The following is a 25,934-nucleotide window of genomic DNA, read 5'->3' on the forward strand; positions in this document are numbered from 1 at the left end:
CCTTCACCCCGGGGTGCCCAGGAGCTGCTCTTGGGCTCCCAGAGAGGGTGGCCAGGCGCAGGGTTGCCCTGCAGCCACCCCACCAGCCTCTGGGCAGAGCTGGGCTTTAAAAAAGACCCTGAGGGCTTACCTGAGAAAACAAAACCAATCTAAACAACCCACCTCTTTGCACAGCTGGAATTTAATCACATGTGTGGCTAGATTAAACTATGCCAGAGCAGGTGAGAGTGTGGGGGGCCAGAGCACGAGGGCACGTGCTGGGCGCAGGTCCTGCTGCCTCAGACCCCACTCCTGCACCTGCACTGCAGCACCTTTACTCCCGGCTGCCACCGCTTCTGCCTTGCTCACGTGTCCACTCTGGGCAGGAAAGCTGCGATGCTTCGGGGTGGCATCGTCTCGAAAACAGCCTAAGCATGCCCTGCTTAGACACTTAATGTGGAGCAAAATTAGAGAGCTGCTAATGCACTGCTTCCTTCCACAACAGAGTGTGACAATGCAGGGAGAACAGCAGCAACTCATCCCCAGTGCTTCTGCACTGCACTGTCTGCCCGAGTGAACCCATCCAGGGGCTGCACTGAGAGCACTCAGCAGTGGTTAGCAAAAAACCCTGCAGGTAAATGTTACAGCTGTCCCAGGAGGAGCTGGAGACTCGGCCCACGCCAGGCAGGGCAGCCAGGGATGGAGGGGAGGGAAGCTGTGGCTGGCCAGCCTCTCCCCAGCACTGCAGCACGGCAGAGGGCTGGGGCTTAGGAGGGATTTCTGGTTTTAATTCTACCCACCTCCATGGTGACATTGGCCTTTCTACAACCTGAAACAGAAGCAGCTAAATGGCTGGTTTTAAGCCCATAAATCCATCCTTGTCTGAACACCCCACCTTCCCTTCTTTGGGACTAAGGCACTTCTAACACCCGCCAGCGCTTTCTGCAGCAGCTGCTGGTTCAAAACAGCCTGTGGCAGAAGGAGCTGCTGCCACCCCTGCAAACAGCCCAGGCCTGGCCAAGCACTGGAGGTCCCTGCACACACTGGGGCAGTTTGGAAACGAAATGCTGCCTGAAGCCTGAACAAAACACACCTGCCCCCTGTGCTGCAGCCCCCCACCCCAGCACAGAAACCAGCACCAGCAGAAATGGTGTAGGCAAACGTTACCTGAGGATTTGAACGCTGTCAGCTCTACAGCCTGAAAGAAGGGAGAACATTTGTTAGCAGAAGGCACAGGTCTGATTGCTTTGCTGCTGGCCACCCACTGCTGTGCTGCCCTGCACCCAGCTGCCTCCCACCCAGCCAGCCCCTGGGAACTGGAGCCCTCATCCTGGTGCCCGAGACAGGCGCTTTGCAGAGTGCCCCTGGACACAGCTGCCCCTTGGCACCGAGCTGTTGCCTGCTCCACATGCCCTCTCTGGGTTTCCTCCAGCCCCAGGGGGAGGCCCAGCAGACAGACATCACCCAAGGAAAACCCAGGGAAAGAGGAGGGAGAAGTTTCTCCCTCCATACTGCGATGGAAAGAGCACCCTGTGCTGAAGTGATGCTCAAAGCTCTGCGAGGTGTGAAATTCCTCCTTCCAGCCCAGCAGCAACAAATATCACCAAACAACATTCAAAGAAGCTGAAACACAAAGAACATCTCCTCTGTGTTTGTATCTCCACTCGCCCAGTGTTTTGTCATTTTAAGTGTTTTCAAACGTTTTTAAGTAGCATCTTCTCTCCATCCAAACCATTGTGCAGCTGCCAGTGACAGCCTGCGCTCCCCAGCGCTGCAGGAGTGCCGTGACTCACGCTGCAGGGAGCAGGAGCCCGCCAGCACCGCGGCTCCACCGCGGCACCGTGGGCTCAGGAGGCAACTCCCCAGCGGGTTCACACTGTGGGGCTCCCACGGACACGGGGGAGTGCTGAGAGCCAGGGTGCTGGGCCCTGACACCACAGCCTCTGGCTGTGAGAAAGGAAACCAGCATGTTAACAACGCAACAGTGAAGAGCAAAGATACAGCAAAGCCCTCAGTGACCCTCACACGGAGGAAGGAGCTTTCTGCCTGCCTGCTGGGAAATGCCACAGCCTTGGCATTGAGATCTGCTGCCTGCTGATGCTCCCTGCCTCTAGGAAACCCAGGCCCTGGGGCTAATCCCGTCAGCCCACGCCTCAGGTCCGGTGCCAGGAGCTCAGCCCTGGGCCCAGCTGCACAGGCAGCACCTGGCAGAAAAGCATCACCTGGGGATGGATCCCAGCAGGAGGGGAGGGATGGCACTAACCACGAGATAAATCAGGAGAGATGGAAACATGGATTTTATTGAGTGGCTTCAGAAGGATGTGCCAGCTATAGAAGTATTATCTATTGGATAAATAAGAGCTGTCTATGTGACACAGGTTTTCAAAGGATAAATATTAGAGAGGGAGAGAGAGATCCTTCAGTTAGAGACTCACATGGAAGTAGTGCTGGATTTTATTCTGAGGAAATTACAGCACTTGTGTGTCAAGTGCACAAGGACTGATGATCATTTCAATAGTGGGAGATGGAAGTGGTAGCAGAGTAGTCAAATTTAAATTGTTCCTTGCCTCAGGCCATCCCTTGCTGAGCTCTCCATCTGGCTCCTTCAGGCAGCACAACCCAGCCTGCCCTCCCTGGATGGGTGCAGCTTGCCCACTGCAGGGACAGCAAGCCCCTGCTGCCCCATTTTCAGTTCCTATTCTTAGGGGAAGTCTCCAGCCTTGCTTGCTGCCAACCTCCTCTCAGAGCTTCACTGGCTGAAATTCCCTGGCTCCTGCTGCTCAGGCATGTCCCTGCCATGTCAGTGGGGCTGCTCCTCCTCAGCTCTTGCCTTGGAAACTGGCCCTTCTGGGGCCTCCTCGTCTGCTGCCCCCCAAACACGTGCCCTGTGCCTCAGCCCTGCCACACAGCTCAGTGCCCAGGAGCTCCTGCTCTCACCCTGCTCCCAACCTCACACCCCTGCAGCAGACAGCAAACAGTGGCATCTGCTGTGACTGCCAGGAGGGGCCACCACGGGCACAAAACCACACTCCTCCAATGACTTAACCAATATCCTGCAAACAACGAGGTGATTTTCCAGCAACCCCGGGCTCCTCAGGGTGTGTCAGAGCCTCTGGGCTGTGTCAGTCAGGCTGTGTGTCTGGTCTGGCCCCCAGGAGCCCCCAGGCACCGCTGCTCTGCTCTGGGGGAAGGTGGCAGAGCAGAAGGTGTTACATACCGGTCTCTCAGGTGACATGATTGACGAAATGCCCATGGGAATTTTGGCTCCAAAGCTCCCTAGGGGTGAAGTAGCACCGTGAGTTTGGACACCAGAGCATGCAAATGCTCACGTTTTACCAAGAACTCACTGCCTTGTGGCCCTCAAGAATCTCCCACCAAAGCAAAGGGACCAAACAGGGGACCTGCAGAGCTGCACCCACAAACTGCTGTGAGCATGCAATACCTTATTTACCCCCCAGAAGCTGAACTCTGTATTGCCCACTGCCACCTTTGCCTCCCCTTCTCCAGAAAACTCAAGACCCAGACACGGATTCCTGCCTCAGAACCATGCAGTGCTGCATAAGGCAGATGAGCCCCCTGCCCAAGCCCAGCCAGCCTCTCAGACCCACACAACCAGGCTCTGCCTGCCCTGGGAATCCCTCATCCTGTGCTGCATTTGCAGCACTAGATCCCAAAGGCACAGTGTGCAAACGAGTTAATGCAGTGCCAAGTGAACAGGCCCTACAATTCAAGCCTTGGGAATAACATTCTCCTGCCCTATCCCATCCCACAGCCTGGCCAGCAGCAGTGCCCACTCACCTTTGTTGGTGATGTTCTTCACGGGAGGGTCTTTCTGCACAGGGCTCGACAAGGCACTCGCAGCTGCAGGACTCAGTCTCCCTGTCTCCCAGGAGGTCGTGTTCCTTGGACTTGATAAGTAGTTGATGGGATGAGAGCAGTTCTGTAATGGCAGGGGAGAGGCACAGGACAGTGAAAACTGCAACGTGAGGCTTTGCTAGATCCAGGTCCAGCTTCAAAGACCAATTTCACCTGCACCGTGGCCCCTGGGTCTCTGACTCCCACCCCACCCTGTGCAGCAGGTCAGGGAAGAGTATCTTTGGGTCTGCATTGTCCAACAGGACTGCAGAGAAAGGAGACAGCCTCTGCCATGCTCCCTACATAAGACAAGAAAAACGGGGCTTCTTTCCACATCAAAGGTGTCCAAACGTGCACCCAGGGCCCTCCTCGGGTGGGTGTGTGATGAGTGAAGGGAGCAAAGAGGCTTCCCTGCAACTTACTGTGAATGAGAGGGCTTTCTTCTTGTCCTTCATCCTCTGGATGGCATTCCTCACCTGGAGCAGAGCAAGGATGTTAGAGAGGGCCAGAGCAGCTCGAGCAGAGCAAGGGATACTCCAGCAAGTCAGGGAGAAAAAGCAGCCACTGTTGCAGAAGCACAGCTGGGCTTTTGCTGCCTGGTGCACCTACAACAACCACAGGTACTCCCTTGACTGCTAAAACCCAGCTGCTGTGAGTGAGCCCCAGCCAGGGCATCTCTTACCTCGCTGTTATAGATTGCATAGACCAGGAATATGTACAGGCCCTGAAAAGGAGAGAGCACAGGAAGGGTTAGAGATGTACAGCTGGTTTGTACTGCTCTGCATGGGAGGAAACGGGTTTGACGAGCACCAGAAGGGGTGAGGACCTGGGCTAAGGGGAAGAGGGTGGGCACAGCACAGCCAGGGACAGCTGGGCAGGAAGGACCTTCCTTAAAATGACACTAGAGGCTGGGCTCTTCACAGAGAGTCCAAAGGAGAGATGGTCCCTGCCTCAGCCCCTCGTCTCCCCCCATTCCATGTGGGGGGAGTGGGCATCTCTCACTGGGCACTCGGCTTCCCGAGCCCCAGGCTCTCCTGCACTCCCAGTCCCTTGCGCACACAAAACCCCTATGACACACCTCCTCCAGATCTCAGAAGCAGAAGCCACACGGCATTAATTGCTAAGGGAACTGAGATCTGGGCAGCAGACCGTCCCTCCCAGCCAGCACCAACCCCAGGGAGGATGTTCAGCAGCCTCCTGCAGACCACGTGCAGGGTGATGCTGAGGACAGTTGCTCCATCCCATAAAGTGACAGAGCACAGCTCTGACCCCAGTGCAGAGGGGTACAGACCCAGAAGCTTTGCTCAGGCCCAGTCTGGACCATCCTTCCCGCCGGCGCTCCCAGGCTCAGCCTCAGCCATCCCCTCCCTGCACCAATCCCTCCCTGTTGTGTGCTCACCCTGGGGACCAGTGAGCAATGGCCACAGCCCTGTGCCTGGGGGTGTGGGATGAGCTCGGGGCTGGAGGGAGCACTGCCTGGGGGCCACAGCCTGGGGCTAATTACAGCTCCAGACCAACGATTTTGGCCTTAAGGCAGTCCTATCTGGCCCAGCAGATTTATGTTGGATCTGGGGGGTGTTTGTTATCGCAGATAGATAAATCAGCTGCAGCGAGAGCAGTCATCCATCTTGTCTTCCATGGGCCTTGCTCTTCATCTGCGAGCTCTTGGCAGGCGCGATGGTAGCAGTACCCTGGCGCCGGGCCATGACCTGTCCTTCAGCCAGCAATGCTGGTCACTCCCCCACACCAGAGCTCTGGCCAGGCTGCCAAGGCAGGTCTTCCTTGAAATAATCACTCTGGGCGAGCACAGGGAGGGCGGGAGCAGGAGCTGGGCTGGGAGCAGGGCGAGGAAGGAGCCGAGGCCGAGCTGCAGGCCTACAGTTCGCTCCTGCCTGGGATCCTGCCCCCGGGCCTGCCTGTGCTGCTGCCCACTCTCCAGCACCTCCTGGCAGGGTCTGCAACGCCCCTGCTCGAGGGGGTGGCCACGGGCAAGCGCCCAGCACAGAGCAGGATGATGCTCGTGCCTGCGTCCCGCTGCGCTCCCCGGCCAGGCTCCGGCTCCCCTCACGCAAGTCGGGACAGTGGCTCTGCCATCCCCGCTCTGAGCCAGCTCCCAGGCCCCTGCCAGCTCCACAAGGCAGCAGGTTTTACCTACAGTGTTTCTGGAGAGCAGGCACCTCTGGCCAGCGCTGGGTGCCACGGCAGCCGCTCGGGCTCAGCACCGCCTCGTGCTGCTGAGCTCCCATCCTGCCTGTCTGGGAAAGGAGCTGCAGGTTTGGTGTCGACGCACTGAGTAACCTTGAAGACAGGCTTCAGTCTCCACAGATAAAGAGAAAGCAGTCAGACAAACAATCAGGCACAGCAGCTAAAGCCTCCCGCACACGGCTCGCGTGGAGCAGCAGGCAGGCTCCAAAGGAAGCTCCAAGGCAACCCACAGGGCAGCCAGCAAAGGGGCTGACGTGGGATGGTGCTGGGAGGCTGTGCTCTGAGCTGCCTCTGCTGCTGTTGATGGAGCTCACACAAGCTGCTCAATGTGGGGGTTTTTTCTGTGAATGAAAAGACGCTGGAGCTGTTCTCAACTCTGCTCACCTCGTCTCCTGACAGCACCGAGCCTGAAGTTCTCTCCTGCTCAATTACCTAAGCATGGCATGAGGAGGCAAGAAGAACTGAGCCTATATTTCATGACAGTTAGGACAGGCCTCCTGCCACCCTGCTGATACCCCTGCTAGCAGAGATGTGGAGAGGTGGCCCTTGTCTGGCCCTGGCACATCCCCACTGGAGTGCTGCTGGATGTGCCTGAGCCAGACACGGGCAGAACTTGCCCTGGGGCACCCACCCATGGTGTGAGCTCACCCTCAGAGACCCGGGCCAGTGCTACACCGAGACCAGCCAAGTATGCCAGAGGGAAGCCCTTTGAGCTCTGCTGCTCCCTAAGGGAAAGCTGGAGCCAGATTCTGCTGGATCCGAAGAAAAGAGCGAGATGGGGGTGGAGAACTCTTCAGATCCCAGTGCTTTGCAGGGCAGCTCCCAGTTACCCTCTGTACTTGGAGCTCCTGAAGCAGGGTTTGTCCTCAAGCACCGAGCAAGGGATTCAAACACCGTCCCAGTGCCTCTGCGGTGCAGGAGGACAGAGCTGCCTGTGGGCTGCCCCAGGCACGAGCTGTGCTGCTCAGTCTGCACCCAGAGCCCTGCTCCGTGTCCCCTGGGGCCAGCAGCCCTGCCCGTGCCGCAGCAGCCGTGTCAGTGCTTCTCTAGCTCCATCTACAGCTGCTTTCTCTCCAGGGCTGCAGAGCCTCTCCCAAGGAGGGGGCGATGCTCTGAGCCACCGGTGGCACATGTTCAGGGACTTGTCATCATGTGTCGCTGGGTTTCAGACATCCTGAGGTTCTGGGCAGTGTCCCAGCTGAGTGCAGAGCCGAGCACTGAGTGCTGCTGTGATTTGCTTTGCTCCCAACCATATACAGGCTGCTTAAGGTTTGACATTCTTTTGCTGAAACCAGCAAGCTCAGAAGCAAGCATTAAGCACTGCTTCACAGCCCAGGGTTACTTTTGTGTCCTGAAGGGATCCCTGTTGATACTAACACATTAACTACAGGACTCTGAAGTATGGTAGCATTCAGGAGTCAAAGCCATGGCCCTGGAAGACACCAAGACAAGCAAACAGCCTTCAAATGGAGCCAGATGCTACCTGAGGAATGAAGAGGCTGAAGGAGATGACATGACTCAAGGTCTTGCAAGTCTGAGCTAGAAACATCACAGACACTTCCAGCCTCCCTGCACGAGGCTCTGACCGCCCGCACACACCACAGCGTGCTCCACCTGACACTGCTGCGTCCCATCAGATGCCAGGGCATCTCTCCCCAGCACTGGGAGCATCCCTGGGGAGCAGCTGCATGGCTGCAGACAACACAGCTTTTAGGGGTAAAGATTTTCAGTCCTTAATCCCTCTCCTCTTGTCCCTGCAATAAAGCTGACTTCCAGGCAAAGGGAAGGTGGCTCTGCCTCGACAGTTCTTAGCACACAGCCTACAAGGAGGTATGAACACGAACCAGAGGACACACACTCGTCCTAGAGCACACACCATCTAAGCAGCAATCAAGCACACTATGGCTGGAAGTGACCTTTGAGTGAACAGCCCTGTTCTGACAGCTGATGGCACACACAACCCAGCCCTGCTCTGTAGGAATGAAGCTCGGATAGCAGCTGGGATGTCTGCCCCATTAAACTGGACACTTACCATTTCAATTACACATGAAATGACCAAATCAAAACTCTAATGAGGTTCCCTACAAGCATGTCGGTCTGAAGTGTCATTTTGCAACCATGCCAATATCAGGAAATCTAGTGTGAGAAAGCAGGCTGGAACTGGAAAGCTGTGGCACCAGGGAGATGCTCCAGAGGCTGGTGCTGAAGGGCCGTGAGATGAACAAGGTCGTCAGGGCTGTATTTCACACCAGGAGAGCATCAGCTTAGCTTCCTCAGACAAAACAGCACAGCAGCTTGGGAAAGCTGGGCTGGGCTCCTGTGCTGACAAATGTCCCTGACACCAGAGCAGGAGGAACCACAGATACCTGCTTGGTGATGTGATACCTGGTAGAGGACTCACCTGGAGGGAGTTGAGCACGATGAAGACATAGGCCCAAACGATGCTGAGGTGGACGAGGACCCCACAGCCCCAGGTCAGCCCCAGCACTGGCAGCAGCACCAGGATGGGCTTGGCTGTGGCCCTGTCAGGAAGAAGAGCCCAGAGTTACCTGGGAGCATTTCAAAGCCAAAACTCTGCATTGGCACCCTCAGCCACCCACCAGCTCTCCCCAGGGGGCTCTGTCACTGCTCACGTTCCTGGCAAAGTGTCCCAGCCTGCCAAATGTCCTTCCTGGCTCTGCAAACGCTGCCCAGGGCCTCACCATGATCTGCCTGGGGCATCTGCACGAGGTCACAGAGCACATGAGTGGATCTGCCCTGGAAAGAGCTCCATGGGATTAGGAGCACCCTGGCCTGCATCTTATGCTTTAGAAGATAGTTCCCTTGCCTCCATGCTGCAGACAGCTCTTCTCCCCCAGCAAGTGCCTTTCAGGCAATGTGTCCACCCAGAGGTACCCAAGGTGGCAGCTATGGAACAAATTCCCTTGCAAACAAAATTACTTAAGGGGGGGGAAACCCCCAAACATTCCCCCCCAGCCCCAGTGTGCCAGCCCTGCTCTGAGTTATCACCCAGAGTCAGCAAGAAGGGAGCTCTTTGACGTCATTAGCCATGAGAAAACAGCTATTTTTCCCCCAGTTGCTGCTACAAGGAGGGCTTCTGTTTGTGTTTCATTGGCATAGGGATGTCACCCTGCCCTCCAGCAATGCCCTATCTCCTGTGCTTCTGTAAATTTGGGGAACTGTATCTATGCTGGAGGGGAACAATGCGTGTCTGGCTGGGGTACCCGGCGCCAGCTAACAACAATAAAGATTCACAGGGGATGATAAAGTAATGACTCAAGCAGCAGTTTTTTAGAGGCCTCTCTATATTGGCTGATTACAGAACTCACATTGCCTCTCCTTCCCCATGTGTGGAACCCACCAGCATTACCCTCAATCCACTGAGTCCCAAAGTCCCATAGGAAATGTCTCTTTGAATGGCAAATAGCCAAAACCCCTGCACCCTCCACTGCTGGCATCCTGCTGAGGGCACAGACAGGAGTGCCAGGGATGGGACATGTGTGAGGGAAACTCAGCTTCAATCCCTTCAAGCTGCAACATTCTGTGAAGCAGAGAGGAGCTGCTTCTGTGGCTCAGAGCTCAGGGAAAGAAACTGGGCACTCAGGTGGGTCCCTGGGTCTCCTGGGAAATCCCAAGCTGCTGCCTCACTGCCCTTACCTCCCTTGCCAGGGAGCTGCTCAGCAGCAGGGGGGTTGAAGTTAGGGCAGGGGCAGTGTGACCTGTGTCCCCAGGGCAGGGGATGGGCACCCTCACACTGGCCATGCCCAGACCAGAAGTGCTGCTCCTGGCGATGCCAACGGGCCCCGATTTCAGCAGGTCCTGCCAAGGGTCTCCGATCTCAAAGGGCTGAGATTCAGGAGTGTGACTGCAAATGGAGTCCAGCACTGGATTTCCAGGCTGAAAGTGTTGTCTGGGCTTGTCAGTGACACTGGAGCAGCCAGACTGGCCTCGGGTGATGCAGTTATCCCTTCTGCCCTGGCTCTCCCAGCTCACTGTCTTTCCCTTGGCCAAGGCAAAGACTCTATTCAACAGCAATTCCCCCATTTCATAACTACAGTTTCATTTCCCAGAGCAGCCACATCTGGGCAAACCAGCCCCTTCCCTGCTCACCATATCTGCCCCCCAATTTGTCTCTCCAGGCTGCTGTTGGGCGTCAGCATCTTTGATCTCCTGCGAGCACTGGCCACCGTCACCATCACCACCCGCAACAGCACGAAGGTGTTCACCTGTCAGAGAAGAGCCATTGGACCCAGTCACCTTCTGTCATCTCTACACCCCAGTGGGGTCTTTTCTGCTGGGAACTCAATAACTGTCACAACTTGGAGAGAAAAATCACTCCTGAGAGAGCAGCAGAAAACAAATACTTCAAAAAGTCACCCACAGATGCACGAGATCCAGAAAACTCCCAGACTTCCCCCACAGAATGTTTTCTCTCTCAGTGTCTATTCTGGACTCCTTAAACACTGCACCTTTGCCTGCTCCTATGCTGTTGTGTAATAATACAGACACTACAGGGGCAGAGATGCCCCCACATTAAAATCAGACCTTTAGTTATGGCAGTGGTGTCACAACCAGCCTGCACATTTACCTGCACTCTGCAATACAAGAGCTGGTCTGCAACATTTCCTTAAAGTACTTTTGACTATCAAAAAGCTGCTTTGGATAAAGAGATTTCTTTGTGCTGGGAAAGTGTGGACAAAACATTTCCTACAGAAGCAGCAGGCACAATGAGCCCTGCAAGCACCTCAGCTGCAGAAGTGCTGACAGCCCTGACTTTGCACTGCTTTCCTAAATCCAGACTGCAGCAATGTCACTGTTGTCACTTACTGCCAGGATGAAGAGAACAGGCCCAACGAAAGCCCAGATGACGTTGGTCTGGACGTTCAGCCAGCAAAGGTTGTCTGCCACGTACTTGTTAAAGGAAGTTGCAAGGGTCACACCCACGGTAATGACTGGAAGGCCTGTGGAAAAAACCCACAGGTCCAACTCCAGAAAAGCAGAGATGGCCCATGTAGGTCAGCTGTGCTCTAGACAATTGCTTCGAACCTCCTGTGAGCCAGCTCAGCCTCTGAAACCCCAGGAGCCACATCAATTTACTGCAGCTGAAATCTGTCCCAGCCCTGCAAGACCAGATTTATACGCTGTCAGCATCACGCTGCTAGGTATAAAGCATTCCAAGTCTTGAGCTCTGACCAAAGCAATTTACTCCTCAGATTGCTTCTTTAACAAAATGGACAATCAGAGACATAAACCAATCCCAAACATTTGATTCAGTTGCCTGATGTCCAACCAGGTCTCTATCCTGCAAACAGCCCTGACCTGAACAGGCTCCTGTTTGTTACGAAACTCAGGTTATTCACATGAATTCTTTGTCCCTCGAGGGCTCAGTCCCATTACAGGGTGCTTAGTCAGGATCATGGTTATATTTTGATTGCTATCAGGCAGTGGTGATGCTCTCCAGGAACACAAACTAACCATAAACCTCCTCCTTTTGTTTTGTGTTGAACTCTTTGATTTAGACAAATAACAAATGATTTAAACTTATGTTCTAAGACTGGTAATTTGACGTATAAAGGTAAGAAAGCCTCTGCAGAGCAGCAGCTCATGGCTCTCACACTCAACCCAAACACTTGGCAATCTCCTCTATTGAGACTTTGGATGGACAAGTATCAATGCATTTGCTGAGTGCCCCATGCAGAAGAGGCTGCAGATACCCCAACCAGTTGCGTAGTAGAACTTCATTCTCCTGTCTTCACTCATGTTGACTGCCACCACTTTGCTCCAGAGTAGAAGCCCTTCTACCAGCATCCATGAAAAGGCTGCCATGAAGAAGAGGTGAAGGAAGGCAGTGACTGTGAAACACATCACCTGCAGAGAGCAGAAATCACACATCGTTTCAGGAGTCCTGTGGGAGCTCTGAGGGTGTGTGATCAGGAGCATGAGCAACCTGCAGATTATGCTGCAGAATGTGCAGAGCTGTGTTGAAACAGCCACAAGCACAAGTTTTCATTAGAAACAAACTGTCAGATGAAAAAGATGACAGACTGTGCAATGCATATGTGCATCTCTCCAAACACAAACACACAATTCTTTCCTAGATTCGAGTTACAGGTAATTCTTCAAACACTAATAAAAAAAGATTACACTTCTGTTTTCTCTGACAATAAAGCTTCAGCAGGCCTGGCCCTGCTGTCTGAACAGGACACTTGCTGCTGAGCTTACCTGGTTGGTCTTGGCCAATTCACTGAACATGAGCAGAGCTTCTGCTGAAGCTAATGCAAAGATCAGGTTCTTGTGCACAGTTGTTCGTTCACTCTTGGGAACACTGAGGAAGGACAGAGGGAGCCCTCAGCTGCAGCCAGACAAAAGGGCACACGTGTTCTCCCTGCAAAGACAACAGCCCAGCAAGACAGGGGATGCCCTGGTGTGCAAGCACTTGCTGATGGGGATGTGCTCAGGTACAGCTGCCCAGACCTTGGCCTGTGCTCCAAGGCTGAGAGGAGGAGATGGAGGGAACCACTGCCGTGCTCATGAGGCAGATCTCTGTGCTTGCCAAGTGACACAGAAGGGTTGGCAAATGAACAAACAGTCTTTGTCCCACTTATTTCATAAAAATTAGCTCTAGCAGAGCTGCTTTTGCAGTAAACATGGTCATTGACAACCACCTTTCCACAGGCACTCATCTGTGTGCACAGCTCATTCAAGCACCTCCACAGAAACAACGGGCACTGCTCACTGAGCCAACAACAGCCACTGCCCTCCCTCCCCTCTGCAGCTCCTCAGCCTCTCCCTGTGCCCCTGCACCACCCCACACTGCAAAGGACACCTTGTTTGTGTACTTGTTCTGAAGCCAAATAGCTAACAAAGACTACAGAGAAGGCTTCAGGTGTCTGGACTTTTCTTACCCAACTGCCAAGAATAAAATGAAGGTAACAATCAAGGCACAGAAGGAAACTCCACATCCAATAAAAGTCAAGGTCTGCAGTGTGAGCTCCTCCTTGGTGGTCCTCTGTTCCAGCCATGAAACAACAGAAGACACAAACCCCCCACAAATTAACCACAGGCTCCATGCAGCTCTGGCATCCACCCCACAGAGGGGCAGAGAAGGCTCCTCATACCTGCATCTCATACACCTGCAGCAGGACAGCAAAGTTCGTGGTGTGGTTGCAAAAACAGGCCGTGGAGTTCAGGAAGGATGTCAGCACAGAGCAGCCAGCTGTGGACCACATCCCACCAGCATCTGGGCTACCATGCAGCAAAGAAACAGAAGACACGTGGAAATTACCATCTGCTTCAACAGAAAACCAAGACATTAAGGGAATGTCATTGTCTCAGAAGCTTTGGTTTCCCAGTGGAAAGAAAAGCTCATAAATCTGAGGACCTGAACTGAAATAAGGCACCTGAGGCTGAAGTTCCAGAAGGCACAGATGGGTCCCACCAATTTATCAGGCAGGTCCTGCAGGCAGAGAGGGAGAAGAAGAGATGACACAGCCATGTATGTCCTGCATACAACTGGTACAGTTCACTCACTGAACTGCAACAAGGTCTAGCACAGGACTAACACCTTCCCAGGGTAACAGGAGACTGGGCAGGGGACACCTCTCAATCCAAGAGAGCTCTGGGGCCCTTGTGTCAAGGCTGGGGAGAACCTGCTGTGTGATGTCCCCAGGGTACCTGGACACGGTGCTGCAGGTGGTAGCGCACGGAGGTGCTGATCTCCTGGTAGTCACTGAGCAGAGCAGATGAGATCAGAGCAGTGCCCACCGTGGTGCTCAGGTACCTGTCAGGGAAAATGCACTGCTCACAGGCACAGGAGCCAGCAGATGTGCTCAGCAAACAGGGTCTCTGCTCTTCAGTGAGAGAGGTGTCACCCCTGTGCCAGGCTGCCCAGGGAGCTGGGGGAGTGCCCAGCCCTGGAGGGATCCCAAAGCCGTGGTGCTGAGGCTGTGGGTCAGTGCTGGGCTGGGCAGGGTGAGGGCAGGGCTGAGACTGCAACAGCCTCGAGGGCTTTTCAAACCAAAACGATTCTGTGATTCCATGATCTCACGTTAAGCAAGAGATTGTGCCGGGCTGCATCCCCCCCTAGTGTCCAGGGCTCCCGGAGCGCAGCACGGCTCCGGCGCAGCAGCTCCTGCCTGCACCCCGCAGCAGCCCCGGGCTCGGGCCCCGCACACCCCGCTGCAGGGAGCCCCAGAGAAGCAGGACGGGACAGTGAGGAGCATCACAGCGTGCAGACAGCCCCGTGGCTCTGGCTGAGGGGCCACAGGGCTCCCCACAGAGCACCCATCCTCCTTCTTCCAGTGACGAGGCCAAACGGGATGTGATGGAGCAGGGTGGAGGTGACTCCACAACAGAGACTCAATGCAGACTGGGAAGTGAATCCTGCTGTGGTGCTGAGCAGGCAGCCCCGGGGTGTGAGGGGTTTGTTTCACTCACCTCTGTCCCGTGGCAGAGGCAGCCCCAGCCCCAGCCCCGTCCCCGTGGCGGGAGGCGGCGGTGCCGGACAGGCAGCGCTGCAGGGACCCGTATCCAAACCACATGCTCTTCACCAGAACCCTGTGGAGCCCTGGAGGGACAGAGCAGCGCAGGATGGGGCTGAGCTCCGAGCAGCCCATGCTCCAGCACCCACTGTCCCCATCTGGGGGTGTGACGGGGGGTCCAGGGCACACACAGCTCCACGCTGTGCTGTGAGGAGGCTGCAGGTAATGTCTCCCCCACAGCCCATCTCCCTTTCACCAAGGGCATCTCCTGCCCACACTTCTCCAGACTGTGTGTGCAGGGTAAAGAGTTTGTGCCATTAAGGAAGGTGCTGTGGAAGTGCCAATGAAAGCACAGTCATCAGAACCTACCTCTGGCTTTCAGTCTTTGCAATTCTTCTGCAGGAACTTCAATGAAGTCATCCCTCCCTTTCTCAGGGCTCTGGACCTGGTAGTTCTCACTGCTCACTTCATGCCCACTCAGCTCCAGCTTCCTGACCTCTACCCCTGTGGAGGGGCAAAATCAGGTACTGAACCAGAGTTCAGCCTTCCTCCAGAGCTACTGCTATGGCAAAGTACCACAAGGACACCATAACTGCAGCCGAGAGCCACAGCAGCAGCAGACAGATCCCTTTCAGCCACATGCATCTGGGCTCAGTTTGTCTCATGTGCCCAAAGGTTTCTTACAATTCTCTTACAACTGACAGTGTGAGAGATCCCCCACACTGTAACAGTTCTGCACAGAGGAAAGGAGACAAGGCTGTAGGGTTAACAAGACATCAGCCAGAGGCAGAGAGGTGCCAAGAGTGGACTTGGACGGGGAACCAGATGAGATGAGTAAGCTGGGTCCCAGTGCAATGCCCTCCCCCAGCTCTGCCAGTGCCACTCACCGACATTCCCGTGCTGGATGGTGACCTTTGTCCTCCCTGCAGTCAGCAGCGGGGCTAAATGTGACACCATTCTGTCACAGAACTCCACGACAGCCATGGGCCCTCTGATGACCTGCAAACATTACTCAGGGTCGTGCATGTGCTGGGCAGCACAAGTGCCAGCCCTGTAGTTACACAAACTCAGCCTCTTTCTCCTTCAGCAGACGTATCTGCTACACCAGCTACACTCAGCCAAAGCTGGTTTTATGCCACTATCGAGAAGCTGTGAGTAACTGTGGCCACAGAGACCTAAGCAACTCTAAGCAATGAGGCAACCTCTGAACTATTCAGCATCCTTTCTTCTCTGGAGGTCCCTGGCTTGGTTCCTGGAGCACTGGCCAGGCCAGAAGCTGTCACACATTTCTCAGAGACAGGTGGAGAGTGGAGACCATACAACAGACAAAAAAAGACCCACGTGAGAAGGGAAGAAGCTAATGGAGAAAATCCTGCCGTGGGTGGGATGATGAAAACCCTTCTCACAAAGCCTGATGGTGTTCTGAACAGTGTGGGGGCTGATGACAGACAGCTCCTTGGCAGCCCACCCACAGAAAACACAACACACTGTACAGTGAAGGGCATTGCCCTGCCAGCATCAGTGGGATGCAGGAACAAGGAATGTACAAAGCACCAGGAAAGCTGCAAGCTGTGTGTGATCCTGTAAATTCAGGCAAAGTGCAGAACCTTGAAAAGAACTGAGACAGCTGGAGGGGTTTGTGAGGAAGGTACCACTTGACTGCACTTGTTCACAGAAGAATTTGTTTGCACCTCCAGCAAATGAGGCAGCAGTGAGGTCCTGGCCCTTACCTGGGCTGACAAAGAGGCTCCATGCCCAAGTTTGCAGCACTTTCACAAGCTCCAGAATATGGCAAGAAAGTCTACATGTGCCCATCCAAAGGCAGGTCCTCAGCCCCTGGTCATACAGCCAGCCAAGGAGCAACACACACAAGACGTGGCCCGCGGCAGACAGACTGGGGACAGGGGTACCTGGCTGACTGAAGACCAAGTCTCCACATTCTGCTCTTCCAAGATTAATTCAGTCACTTCCATGTAATATTGGCTCAGCTGCTCCAACATCTCCAGCTCCTCTCCCTCCTGGACTTCCACATCTGAAACTTGCTTGAGTAACTGAAGCACAGCAAGGAGGCCAGATGGCTCCAGCACGGGTGTCTCTCCTTCTCTCAGAACAGTTGCCACGACATCGAGAGCACCAAGAGCAACAGAGAGGTTCATGTCCTGGACATCACTTGTGAAGATGCTCTCAGGAATCTGCCATGGGAAAGATGTTCCAGTTCAGTGCAGAGCCCTGACTCTGCCTGATCATCAGCCATGCCCTGGCAGTGCCCTGCATGCCCTTACGCCCTGCATGCCCTCGCTGGGGTGAAGCCAGCAGGCGTAACTTAGGGGAAGGAGATCTGCTGTGACACTCTTAACTCCCTGTGCAGCCTCAGCCCCAGAGAGACGAGTCAGCCAGCAGCAACTCAGTGTTGTGTTCAACTCGTGTTCAGTCTCAGCACAAGTTACAGCTCCATCAGTCACACTCTGACAGCAGCTCAGAAAAGGCCACAGCTATAACTGCTGCTGGAAAAGAGGCCTCAAACACCAGCAGGTGCCAGCAAGTCCAGCCCCACAGCTCCTGCCCGCTCCCAGTGCCACTGCTGGGGCTGCAGCACTCACCACAGTCCTCTGTGCAAGAGCGTTCACGCGGCTGACGAGCGAGTGGCTGGATCCCAGATGAGCCTTTTTCAGCTGCCAGTACGCATCTGGGGATGGAACAAGAGCATAACCACTGCTGGGGTGTGGAACAGCATGGTGAACACATGCCACGTTCAGAGCCTGGGGGATGGTCCTCAGGTGCTGGGTAAGTTTGTAGGACAGTCAGGACAAGGAGACTTCACAGCTGTGTTTTAGTTCTAGTACAAGCTCTCATCTGCAGAGACAGCAGCCTGACACTTATCCCCTGCCTCTTCTCCACGTCCCGCTGGGCAGTGAGTCTGGAGATGCCTGGAGCAAGAGGTACCCTACACCCACGTAATGTGTGCAGCTGCTGCTTAACTGGAGAACAGCAAAGTAACCCATCAGGCTGCATGGAACTGGAGCAAAGTCACAGCCACAGCAGGCTTGGCATGCAGTCCCTTCAGAGCAGACGTGAGGCCTCCCATCACTGGCCATCACCCTAGGTGGGACCTCCAGGAGGGGATGTCATGGAAGTAATGGATAAATATAGAAGAGATGCTGTACCCTTTCTGTAGCCACAGATAAAAGGCAAAGACTGCACACAAGATGTGTAACTCAATCCACTGCTGCCAACTTCAAACACTCGGCATTCCTCAACAGGCCCTGCGGAAACACACACAAACAGAAGGCCCAGGTCCCCCAGAGACACACCACTCAGCAGCCATCACGTTTCCTTCGAGCAATCCACAAACTCTGTTGAAGACAAAAGCTGTGGCCTGCTCCTGAGGCAGCCCCAGAGCAGAGCAGGGACTGGGCTTGGGAGCTGATTTACTGCCTGGCAAATCCTCCCCTGAAGGAACTCGGAGGAGGCAGCAGTGTCAGCTCTGGAGTTTGTGACTGATCAGCAGTGTCACCCCAGCCTGAATCCCTCCCCAGAGCACTGAAGCACTGGCTGTGCAAACCCCAGGGAACAGTCACTGACACATGAACCATTTCTCCCCAGAGAACAGAAAGCCCAGAATTAGCCCAGGACATGGTTGTCAGGGTCACTGCAGGAGTCTCCAGGGACCAGGGGTTTGGTGATGACTGTGTCTTTAAGTACAATTGGTACTGCCCAGCCCAGCTCTGACCGTGCCTCTGCTTCCCCACCCGAAGGAGAAGCAGCACCCCACACACTGCACCAGCTCCCCGCTGAGGGATGAGCCAGGCTTCTGAGGCTCTCACTGACCCGCTTCTGCAGAAGGGATGAGAAGCAGCAAAGGTAAAGAGACCTACCTGGGCAAAGAAACCGTGTGGCCACTTCCTGAACGGTGCTTTCAACCTCCATCGCCCCCAGGCTCCAGCCAAACACGAGGTCTTGCTCCACCACCCAGCACGAACGAACGGTCTCAATCTGCTCGGCGCTGAGGACTCTCTGCCAGACGTGCAGGTCAGTGATGTTCCCACTGAAGGACTCTTTCTTCCTGAAGGTGCCCCCCAGGGAATCTTGGTCCTGCCCGATGATGAAGGTGCCCTGGCCGTGGATGGGCTGGGGGGCAGCGGGCCCGCACAGTCCGCTGGCAGCCGCTCTCCTCTTACCGTCCGCGTACACGGCCCAGGTGCCGTTATCCCGCTGCCAGGTCACGCAGAAGTGATGCCACCGTCCGTCGGCACGGAACACGGGCAGGTACGGGGAATGGTGCCCCTGGACTATGAGGGCAAACCGAACAAAGCCCTCCTCGTCGACAAAGCCACGGAGCTGGAACTCGTTCATAAACGCCGGCACGGCGTAGGAGAAGACGGTGGCGACGTCCTGGGTCCTGCTGTCCCACTGGAGGTGGGCACAGGCAGTGACAGCAGGCAGTGCTGGGAAGTCAGAGAGCACCTTCACGTATTTTGTGTCTGTTTTATCTCTGAATACCAGGACTGGTACAATGTGATCCCCTGGAAGGAGAAATTTCAGGCAGCATAAAGGAAGCCGCACGATCCAGCAGGGAACACGTCTCCAAATGGTCTGAGCCCCTTTATACTCACGTCTCCATTTTGGTTTGTGCAGGACACCATCCCTTTCGTTTAGCCAGACAGAACCTCTGATGTGCTGGGACTGCAGCAGTTTGCTGAAGGAAGCTCGCTCGCTGTCTTGGGGTTCAAAAAGCAACTGAGCAAAGCGTTGCTCACAGTATCTGTCTGCGTGCCACCAGTTCAAAGCAGTGGCCACATATTCATACATGTGTCTGGAGGTCTCAATGGTGACAGGAGCAAGACCTGGAGAAAGACACATAAGATGTCACACACACTACAGGGTCAGGTTCCTGCTGCATCCCCAGGCGTTTACAAACGTTGCCTGGTGCACCTCGAAGGAGCTGAAGGCAGGAGCTCACTTCTGTATCCAGCTCTCAGGATTCTCAGTGGGCATAGTGTGACAGGAAAGTCCCAACAATACTGGGCTTAACACGAGGGACACGTGTGAGTCTGCTCACAAACTGAATCACTGGCCCAGGGCTGGAGCTGGGCACCCTGCTGCAGGACACAGAACCACACCGAGCTCAGTCCAGACAGAAGGCTCACGGTGGGACACCCAGGGATTGCCCTCAGGGTATTTGTTCATAGCAGTGAGGCACAAGTCAATTTTACACAGGAATTCCACAGTCAGCCAAGCAAGGAGTTAACTGTGCAAATTGTAACTTCAGGAACAAAACAGGATATCAGGAAAAGTTTCTTTACCTTTGTTTCTGCCACTGGACGTTTCTATTCATGGTTTCTCTGTGCTGAATCTTGCTTGTAAAAACACAGAGGTGCTGATAAAAACACTAACCTTTAGAAGTCTGATTCTTGGCAAGGGCTGCAAAGGCAAAGAGGCTCCTGGACAGGCTACCAACCTGTTGGAGAGGGCACTTTGTAACAGTCTCATAAAGCACCTGTTTTGTCTCAAACACTCTGATTATAAAAGATACTGTAAAACTCACCAGAAAGCTGAATAACCAAGGACCAAGTCTCAAGTCTCTCTTCAACATGCTGGCCAGCTGGAAAGCTTTTCACCCTTTGCTAAAATAAACACAGCATTACTAGAGATGCACTGCAGAGACAGAGGCATTCTGCAGAAAGCTGGTTCTCAAAGTCCTGAATCAGAAAGGAGAAAATGACTCTCTGAAATACCTGTCCTGAGCAGTACCCCACCAAAATAATTCTCAGTTCTTCTTAAAGAGCTCTGGCTCTCAGTTTACCATTTGTTTCTAGGATCCAGAATAATTGATCATAAACCATCTACAGCTGTGCAACACATAGGCAAGTTAGCAAAGCCTCTTTATCTGCATTAACTAAACAAGAAAGCCATGATAAACTGCATTGTTAAACTGTGTCACGTCACTGGCAGCTCTTCTCATTTCTTTTAAAGCCTGCAGGAATACAGCACCAGAGCAGATCCTGCAGACCAGTAAATCCAGCCTCCACAAGCAGTGCCTGAACACACAGCTCAGCACCTCAGAGCCATCCCAGAGAGGTGCCCAAGGGCAGGATGGGGCTGAGCCCCACCGCAGGGAAAGCCTCAGTGCCTGGCTGGGTAAAACCTAGTGAGGTGGTAGACACGGGTCTGTAAAGATACAAACATGGACATTGGGAACGTGATCTCCGATGGAAACAGGTCCTGCAGCTGTGTCTGCACTCACACTGCCAGGTGTGAGTAATCTCTCTGCTCCCAACGGGACCCTCCTGGGTGCACAGCCAAAGCACCCGCATCAGCGCTGTGCTGCTCGGGGACTAAGGAGACCAGGTCTCAAACCCAGACCCTAAACGCGATCACACGAGGCTGCCGAAGTTCCGCGGTGGCTTTACAACCACACGCACAGCTCCGAGCGGCCGGCAGAGGCGTCTCGGGCTCGGCGCTCACCGACGGCTGGGAGCTGGGGGCGGCCAGAGCCGGGGCCAGAGTCGGCCAGAGCCGGGGCCAGAGTCGGCCAGAGCCGGGGCCGTGCGAGCGGCCCCGCCGCCCCCGCAGAAAACGCGGGGCAAGGCTTTATCAGAGCTGCTGGGGGTCACTAACGACCCGGCCGGCAGCGACGCTCCAACAACGCCCCGGGGAGCCGGGCAACGGGGCTACCCCCGGCCCGAGAGCCGGGCGGGCAGCGGGGCTGGCTGGGCTGCGAGGCTCCCACAGCCCGGGGGCTGCCGGCGACCGCCCCGACGGACCGCGGGCTCCGCACCCCGCTCCGCACCCCGCGCCCCGCTCCGCACCCCGCTCCGCGGCTCCCCGGCCCCGCCGGCACAAAGCCGCTGCCCGAGGGCACGGCCGGGACCGGGACCGGGGCCGGGCGGCGGCTGAACCGCGACAGCGAGTCCCCGGGGCGGGGCTGGGCTCGGGCACCCGCAGCCCCGGCACCCGCACCCCCGGCACCCGCAGCCCAGCGCTGCTCCGGCGCTGTCGCCCCCGTTAGGAGCGAAGCACTCACAGCCCTGTGCCGGCAGCGCGGGATCTTCCCGGGCGATCACTTCTCCACGGCAGCGCCCGATGAAGCTTCCCAGGAAAGCTGGCACATGGTCTTGGCAGAAAGCTCAGGCGGGGGGAGGCACCGGGGATCTCACAGGAGGAAGAGCTTAATGCGAGCGTGCTCGGGAGCGCAGGTGGGGAAGATTAGCTCCAGAAGAGATGGCTGGGAGGACAGACAAAGACCCAGGCTGGCACACTGAGCCGGGGCAGGGCTGACGGGCACAGGCAAACCCGCAGAAGCGCTGCAGGGCACCTTCGGCGTGTCCCTGCTGTGATTTGCTCGTGAGCGACTTCAGCATCCCGGCATCCTCAAGCCCACGGCAGCCCCGGGAGGATGTGAAAGCTGGAGGGCACCGGCCTGTGCCAGGGACCTGCAGCGCTCCCCACCTGGCAGGACAGAGCTGCTCCTTTGCCCGCTCACTTTTGCTACAGCAACAGACACACAGTTCCCACTCCTCCCCTCCAAGTGAATGCCTGAATGACACCATGGATTCACAGGCAACTGGCTTTTGTTCTTCAGGGTCTTCGTCTGGGAATGAAGGCAATGATCACATCCCAGCGCCTCTGCTCGCTGCCATAAATCTCTCAGAGAAGAATGGACCTCGGAGGCAGCTGCTCTGAGCCGCTCAGTCACCGGTGCCAGTTGGGAAACAGCCTGGCACTTACGGACAGCGCGGCCCCGAGCGCCAGAGGCTGCGCAGGGACAGGGCTCTGCTGCTGGCTCAGCTTCAGCCAAAACTGGATCCTACTTCCCTGGGTGATGGAGGGAGAGAAGCATGTGAGGCAGAGCCCAAGTTTACCCCAAAGATCTTCAGAGGGAAAGTGCAAAATGCTTTTCAAACTTAGGGCTGGATCAGGTTTCATGAGAGTTCCCCAGCAGACAGACTCAAACACCTTTTGTATTGGCACTAAATGCAGTTTTCTGGTAGCATTAGAAATGGAATCCAGCCCACTGCCTCCAGCATCGCTCCTCTTTTCTCTAGCCATTCAAACCACCCTCTGTGCCCATGCAGAGAGGTAAAGGGAAGTTTGCCATGTTCCCTGGATGCTGCCTGAATTTACAGCCTCACCTATACAGGTTCTTTGGATTTAAGTTTGAACTAACTTAACATTACACACGGGGCTCTCAAGTGAGACTTGATGCTTTGGCTGGCACCAAGGGCAGTTCTAGAGGCTCTGGTAAAAACACTCGCCTGGCATTTCAAAGGAAAGCTCACAGCCAGCAAGTGAAAGCTAATAACTGGCACCTCATTGTCCTTTCACCTTAACTCACACTTAAAAGGCCCCAGAGTGCAGATTCCTGTGCTGCTGAGCAGGTCCAGAACGTGGGGAGCAGCTCCTGGCTTGCTGGATGCTTCCTTTGCATCTCCCAGCCCTCCAGAGGATTTCCTGCAGCCAAATGAGCACATGGGCACTGCCATCTGTTTGCTCCTTCCCATGGCAGCGGAGTTGTCACCACCACTGCTGGTAATTCATGATTGTATCGGCACTAATTCCCACAAAGCAAATACTGTAGCCAGTCAGCTGTCTCCTGAAGGCAACTGCAGTTCCTGAAGTCAGCCCCCATTCAGACATCTCCAAATAAATGAGTTCTTAGAGTTCAGAGGTGTCCATCCAGCACCAGACCCTGGCAAGCAGACGTGACCTTGGGACGGTTAGACGGTAAAATCCCAACCTGCTTTTAATGCCGGCAAATCTCTCTAATAAGCAGCTGAGCAAAGGGCAAATTGTGCTGCAGAGTTTGGGTGCTGCTGTCACTCTGGGTTAGTTTCTTTTTCAATAGGTTGCAGTCAATTTAAACAATCAGCTCAGGTGCATTTTAAGCAGTGTTATCCTCACCAGTTAGTAAACCCTGATCTGCCACCCTCAAGGCACATCTTTCACACAACCCTTGGAAGAGCTTCCCAGCACATGGGCTAGCAACATGTTAATCTTTATAAATCAAGTATTTGCCAAGTGGAGTAGAAAGCCACATGTCTGAGCAAGATGGACTGAAAAATGGCACAAAGCTCTGCGTGTGTCAGAGATCACTCGGGCTCGTTGCAAGCCTGCTCCTTGCAGACTCACCCCTGCAGGTAACATTTCCCTAGCCCAGCTGTAAATGTTATTCTACTCCAGCATTTGGGTTTTCCCTCACTTTTTATATACATAACTGACCCTCTCTCTGACCCAGCCCCTCCTCACGGAGTTTCGTGGCACCCAGACTGAATTATTCACTTCTGAGCTGAGATGGGACTTGCCAAGTGCTGACTCAGGAGGAACTGGTGGGAGAGATGCACATACCTCCCTCTCCTTCCCCCAGGACTGGGGCTGGGGCAGTATGTCACAGCCTGCTGTAGCTCAATTATTTAACACTTTCACACATCTGAACATTTCACAAGTTGCTGCCTCACACCGACACCAGCACTGCTTCAGCAGCTCAGAGCTGCCAGGGTACCCTTATTTACCACCTGCACAGGGATGTTTCTTTGCTTCTGCAAGGGACAGGAGCAGGGCTGGTGGATTTCTGAGTATGTTCTTGCCAGCATATTTAACACATCACTGGAACAGATACCTCTCTGCTAAAGCTCCTCTCCTTTATCTTCCCATACACCTGAGAGTCCTGTGACACTAAAAGTCTGCACTGATTTGCCTTTATGGCCAGACACCTGCATGTCTAGCTCTTTCCATTTCCTCCCCTGCTATCCTTTCAAGTCTGCCACATCAGGGCTGATGGAACCTCCTGATGCTACAGGCTGCACATCAAGAGTGTGGTATGTCAGGGATATGTCCCCCAGGAAGCTGAGGGGAGAGGGCACAAGTTCACAGGCAGGAAGAGCAACACCTCCCCATGGGGACAGGATGACTGACCCAAATGTGTAGGTCTCAAGAGCCTGTCTGTGCTGGCTCACCTCCTTGCACAGCAAAATGCACAATTCACCCTGCAGTCCTCACCCCACCGTGCCCCTGTTAGCAGCAACGTGGCCTGCCCTCAACACACAAGTCACACCTTGGCTGTTTGCAAGTAGGAAGCTGTGCAAGAGCTCTGCAGTGAGTATCTGTTGCTCCTCTCCCTGTTTTGTGTGCTGCTGAAAGTCCAAGGTGGGACTGCTGGCTGAAGCCCCACAGCAGACACTGCTTTGTGGCATATGGCAATCCTAAGTTGTGTGCCCAGGGAGACAGAACTGATACCAAGGAGAAGATGTTCCTAATTTACCTCTGTGGCTTTCCTGCACCGGCAGAAAAAAGGTGTAAACCTTGCTGATTGATGTGGTTGATTCTAATAGCTGTCACTACAACAGCTGAGGTGGTCAGCTGCTTCCATCCCAGTTCCAGTACTGGCCACAAGAAGCAGCTGACACCACTGGTGTTGCTGCACTGCTTTCAGGGCCTTTGTAAGGTCAGTAACTCGGGAGACTTTTAAGCCATTGAGAGTGTCAAATATGGAGTATTGCCCAGGGCTCAGAACTCACATTAGTTAGGTGAAAGATCTCTCCCACAGATGCTGGTGCTCAGCCCTAGCCCTGGCTGAAGCAACACAGAACTCCCAGAGCAGCCTCGCTCTGCAGAACCCTGCTCCGTGGTTACCTCCTATCACACACCACTGACAACTACAAGTCATCTAGGATGAGAGGAAAGTCTTTCCTCCACAACCCCAGGCTTATACTTCTAAGGCCAATGATCCTATTCCAGTGCTATTTTGCTTTCTAGTCTTGTTTGTAGAGTTAGATTTAACCAGGGTTTTATTTTGTTGGTTTTGTTTCTTAAATGCCCCCAAGTCTCAGCCAGGTTTGTTTCAGCAATCTCTTGTGGACATGCCAGCCTTAATCTCACTCTTCCAGACCCTTCTTATTGTCTGGGATGAAAGCACAACACAGAGCCTCTCCTGCTAATTGCCAGCTTTCTGTTTCCCAATGACAGGTGTATTGTCTGCAGGAACAGACCCGATTGTGTCCCTGCGCAGTAGGGCATCAGCTGCAGAGCCTGGAGAGCCTTTCAGGGCAGCCTGGGCATGGCTCGTTATTTAGTGCCATCATTTATAACCAATCTCTGTAGCCTAGAAACTTTCAACAGAAAAAACAGGACCTTTATTTTTCATCTTTGTTTTTCTCCTTCCTCAAGCTACTAACTACTCCTAAATCTCCCATCCTCCTACCAGCAAGACAGGGCATTTGGTTCTGATCCTCTTTGAAATACCAAATCTCTCTGATATCCTTTCCCCATAGTTTTCTGATGAAGGGGTTTAACCAGACACCCACTGTGGATTTGCTTCAGCCTGTAATCACAGCTAGCAAAGAGTTTGCAAACTGTTATTTCAGTGGGATGCCTTCTGAAGCAATGGGGCTAGTCAACAGGCACGGGCTCAGATTCACA

General features: G+C 54.5%; 1 protein-coding gene across 1 annotated transcript; it reads right to left on the bottom strand.

The window, feature by feature from the left end:
* Positions 1–313: 313 nt before the first annotated feature.
* ADGRD2 (adhesion G protein-coupled receptor D2) lies at positions 314–20,127 on the bottom strand. The gene is made up of 25 exons (XM_062011957.1): positions 20,065–20,127; positions 19,914–19,977; positions 19,133–19,363; positions 18,395–19,042; positions 17,684–17,782; positions 17,120–17,205; positions 16,430–16,711; positions 15,407–15,518; positions 14,889–15,023; positions 14,476–14,605; positions 13,714–13,819; positions 13,440–13,495; positions 13,158–13,284; positions 12,945–13,048; positions 12,262–12,364; positions 11,754–11,907; positions 10,867–11,000; positions 10,150–10,265; positions 8,441–8,561; positions 4,517–4,558; positions 4,257–4,310; positions 3,778–3,919; positions 3,197–3,255; positions 1,147–1,177; positions 314–429 (listed from the first exon to the last, which is right to left on the bottom strand). Exons 1-25 carry the CDS (start codon positions 20,110–20,112, stop codon positions 314–316), a joined length of 3,300 nt encoding a protein of 1,099 aa, XP_061867941.1. The 5' UTR covers positions 20,113–20,127.
* Between the last annotated feature and the right edge of the window lie 5,807 nt (positions 20,128–25,934).

The sequence above is a fragment of the Colius striatus genome, chromosome 19 (assembly GCF_028858725.1).
Source record: "Colius striatus isolate bColStr4 chromosome 19, bColStr4.1.hap1, whole genome shotgun sequence".
In the NCBI taxonomy this organism is placed as follows: domain Eukaryota; kingdom Metazoa; phylum Chordata; class Aves; order Coliiformes; family Coliidae; genus Colius; species Colius striatus.

Excerpts from the sequence above, each read along its gene's own strand:
- ADGRD2 (XM_062011957.1), bottom strand. The coding sequence starts at position 20,112 with ATGTTGAAGAGAGACTTGAGACTTGGTCCTTGGTTATTCAGCTTTCTG. Across the intron at positions 17,206-17,683 it reads TATCTGTGGCTACAGAAAGG|ATGCGTACTGGCAGCTGAAA; the intron begins GTACAGCATCTC and ends TTCCATCCCCAG. Across the intron at positions 430-1,146 it reads GACAGCGTTCAAATCCTCAG|TGTCTAAGCAGGGCATGCTT; the intron begins GTAACGTTTGCC and ends CTCCACATTAAG.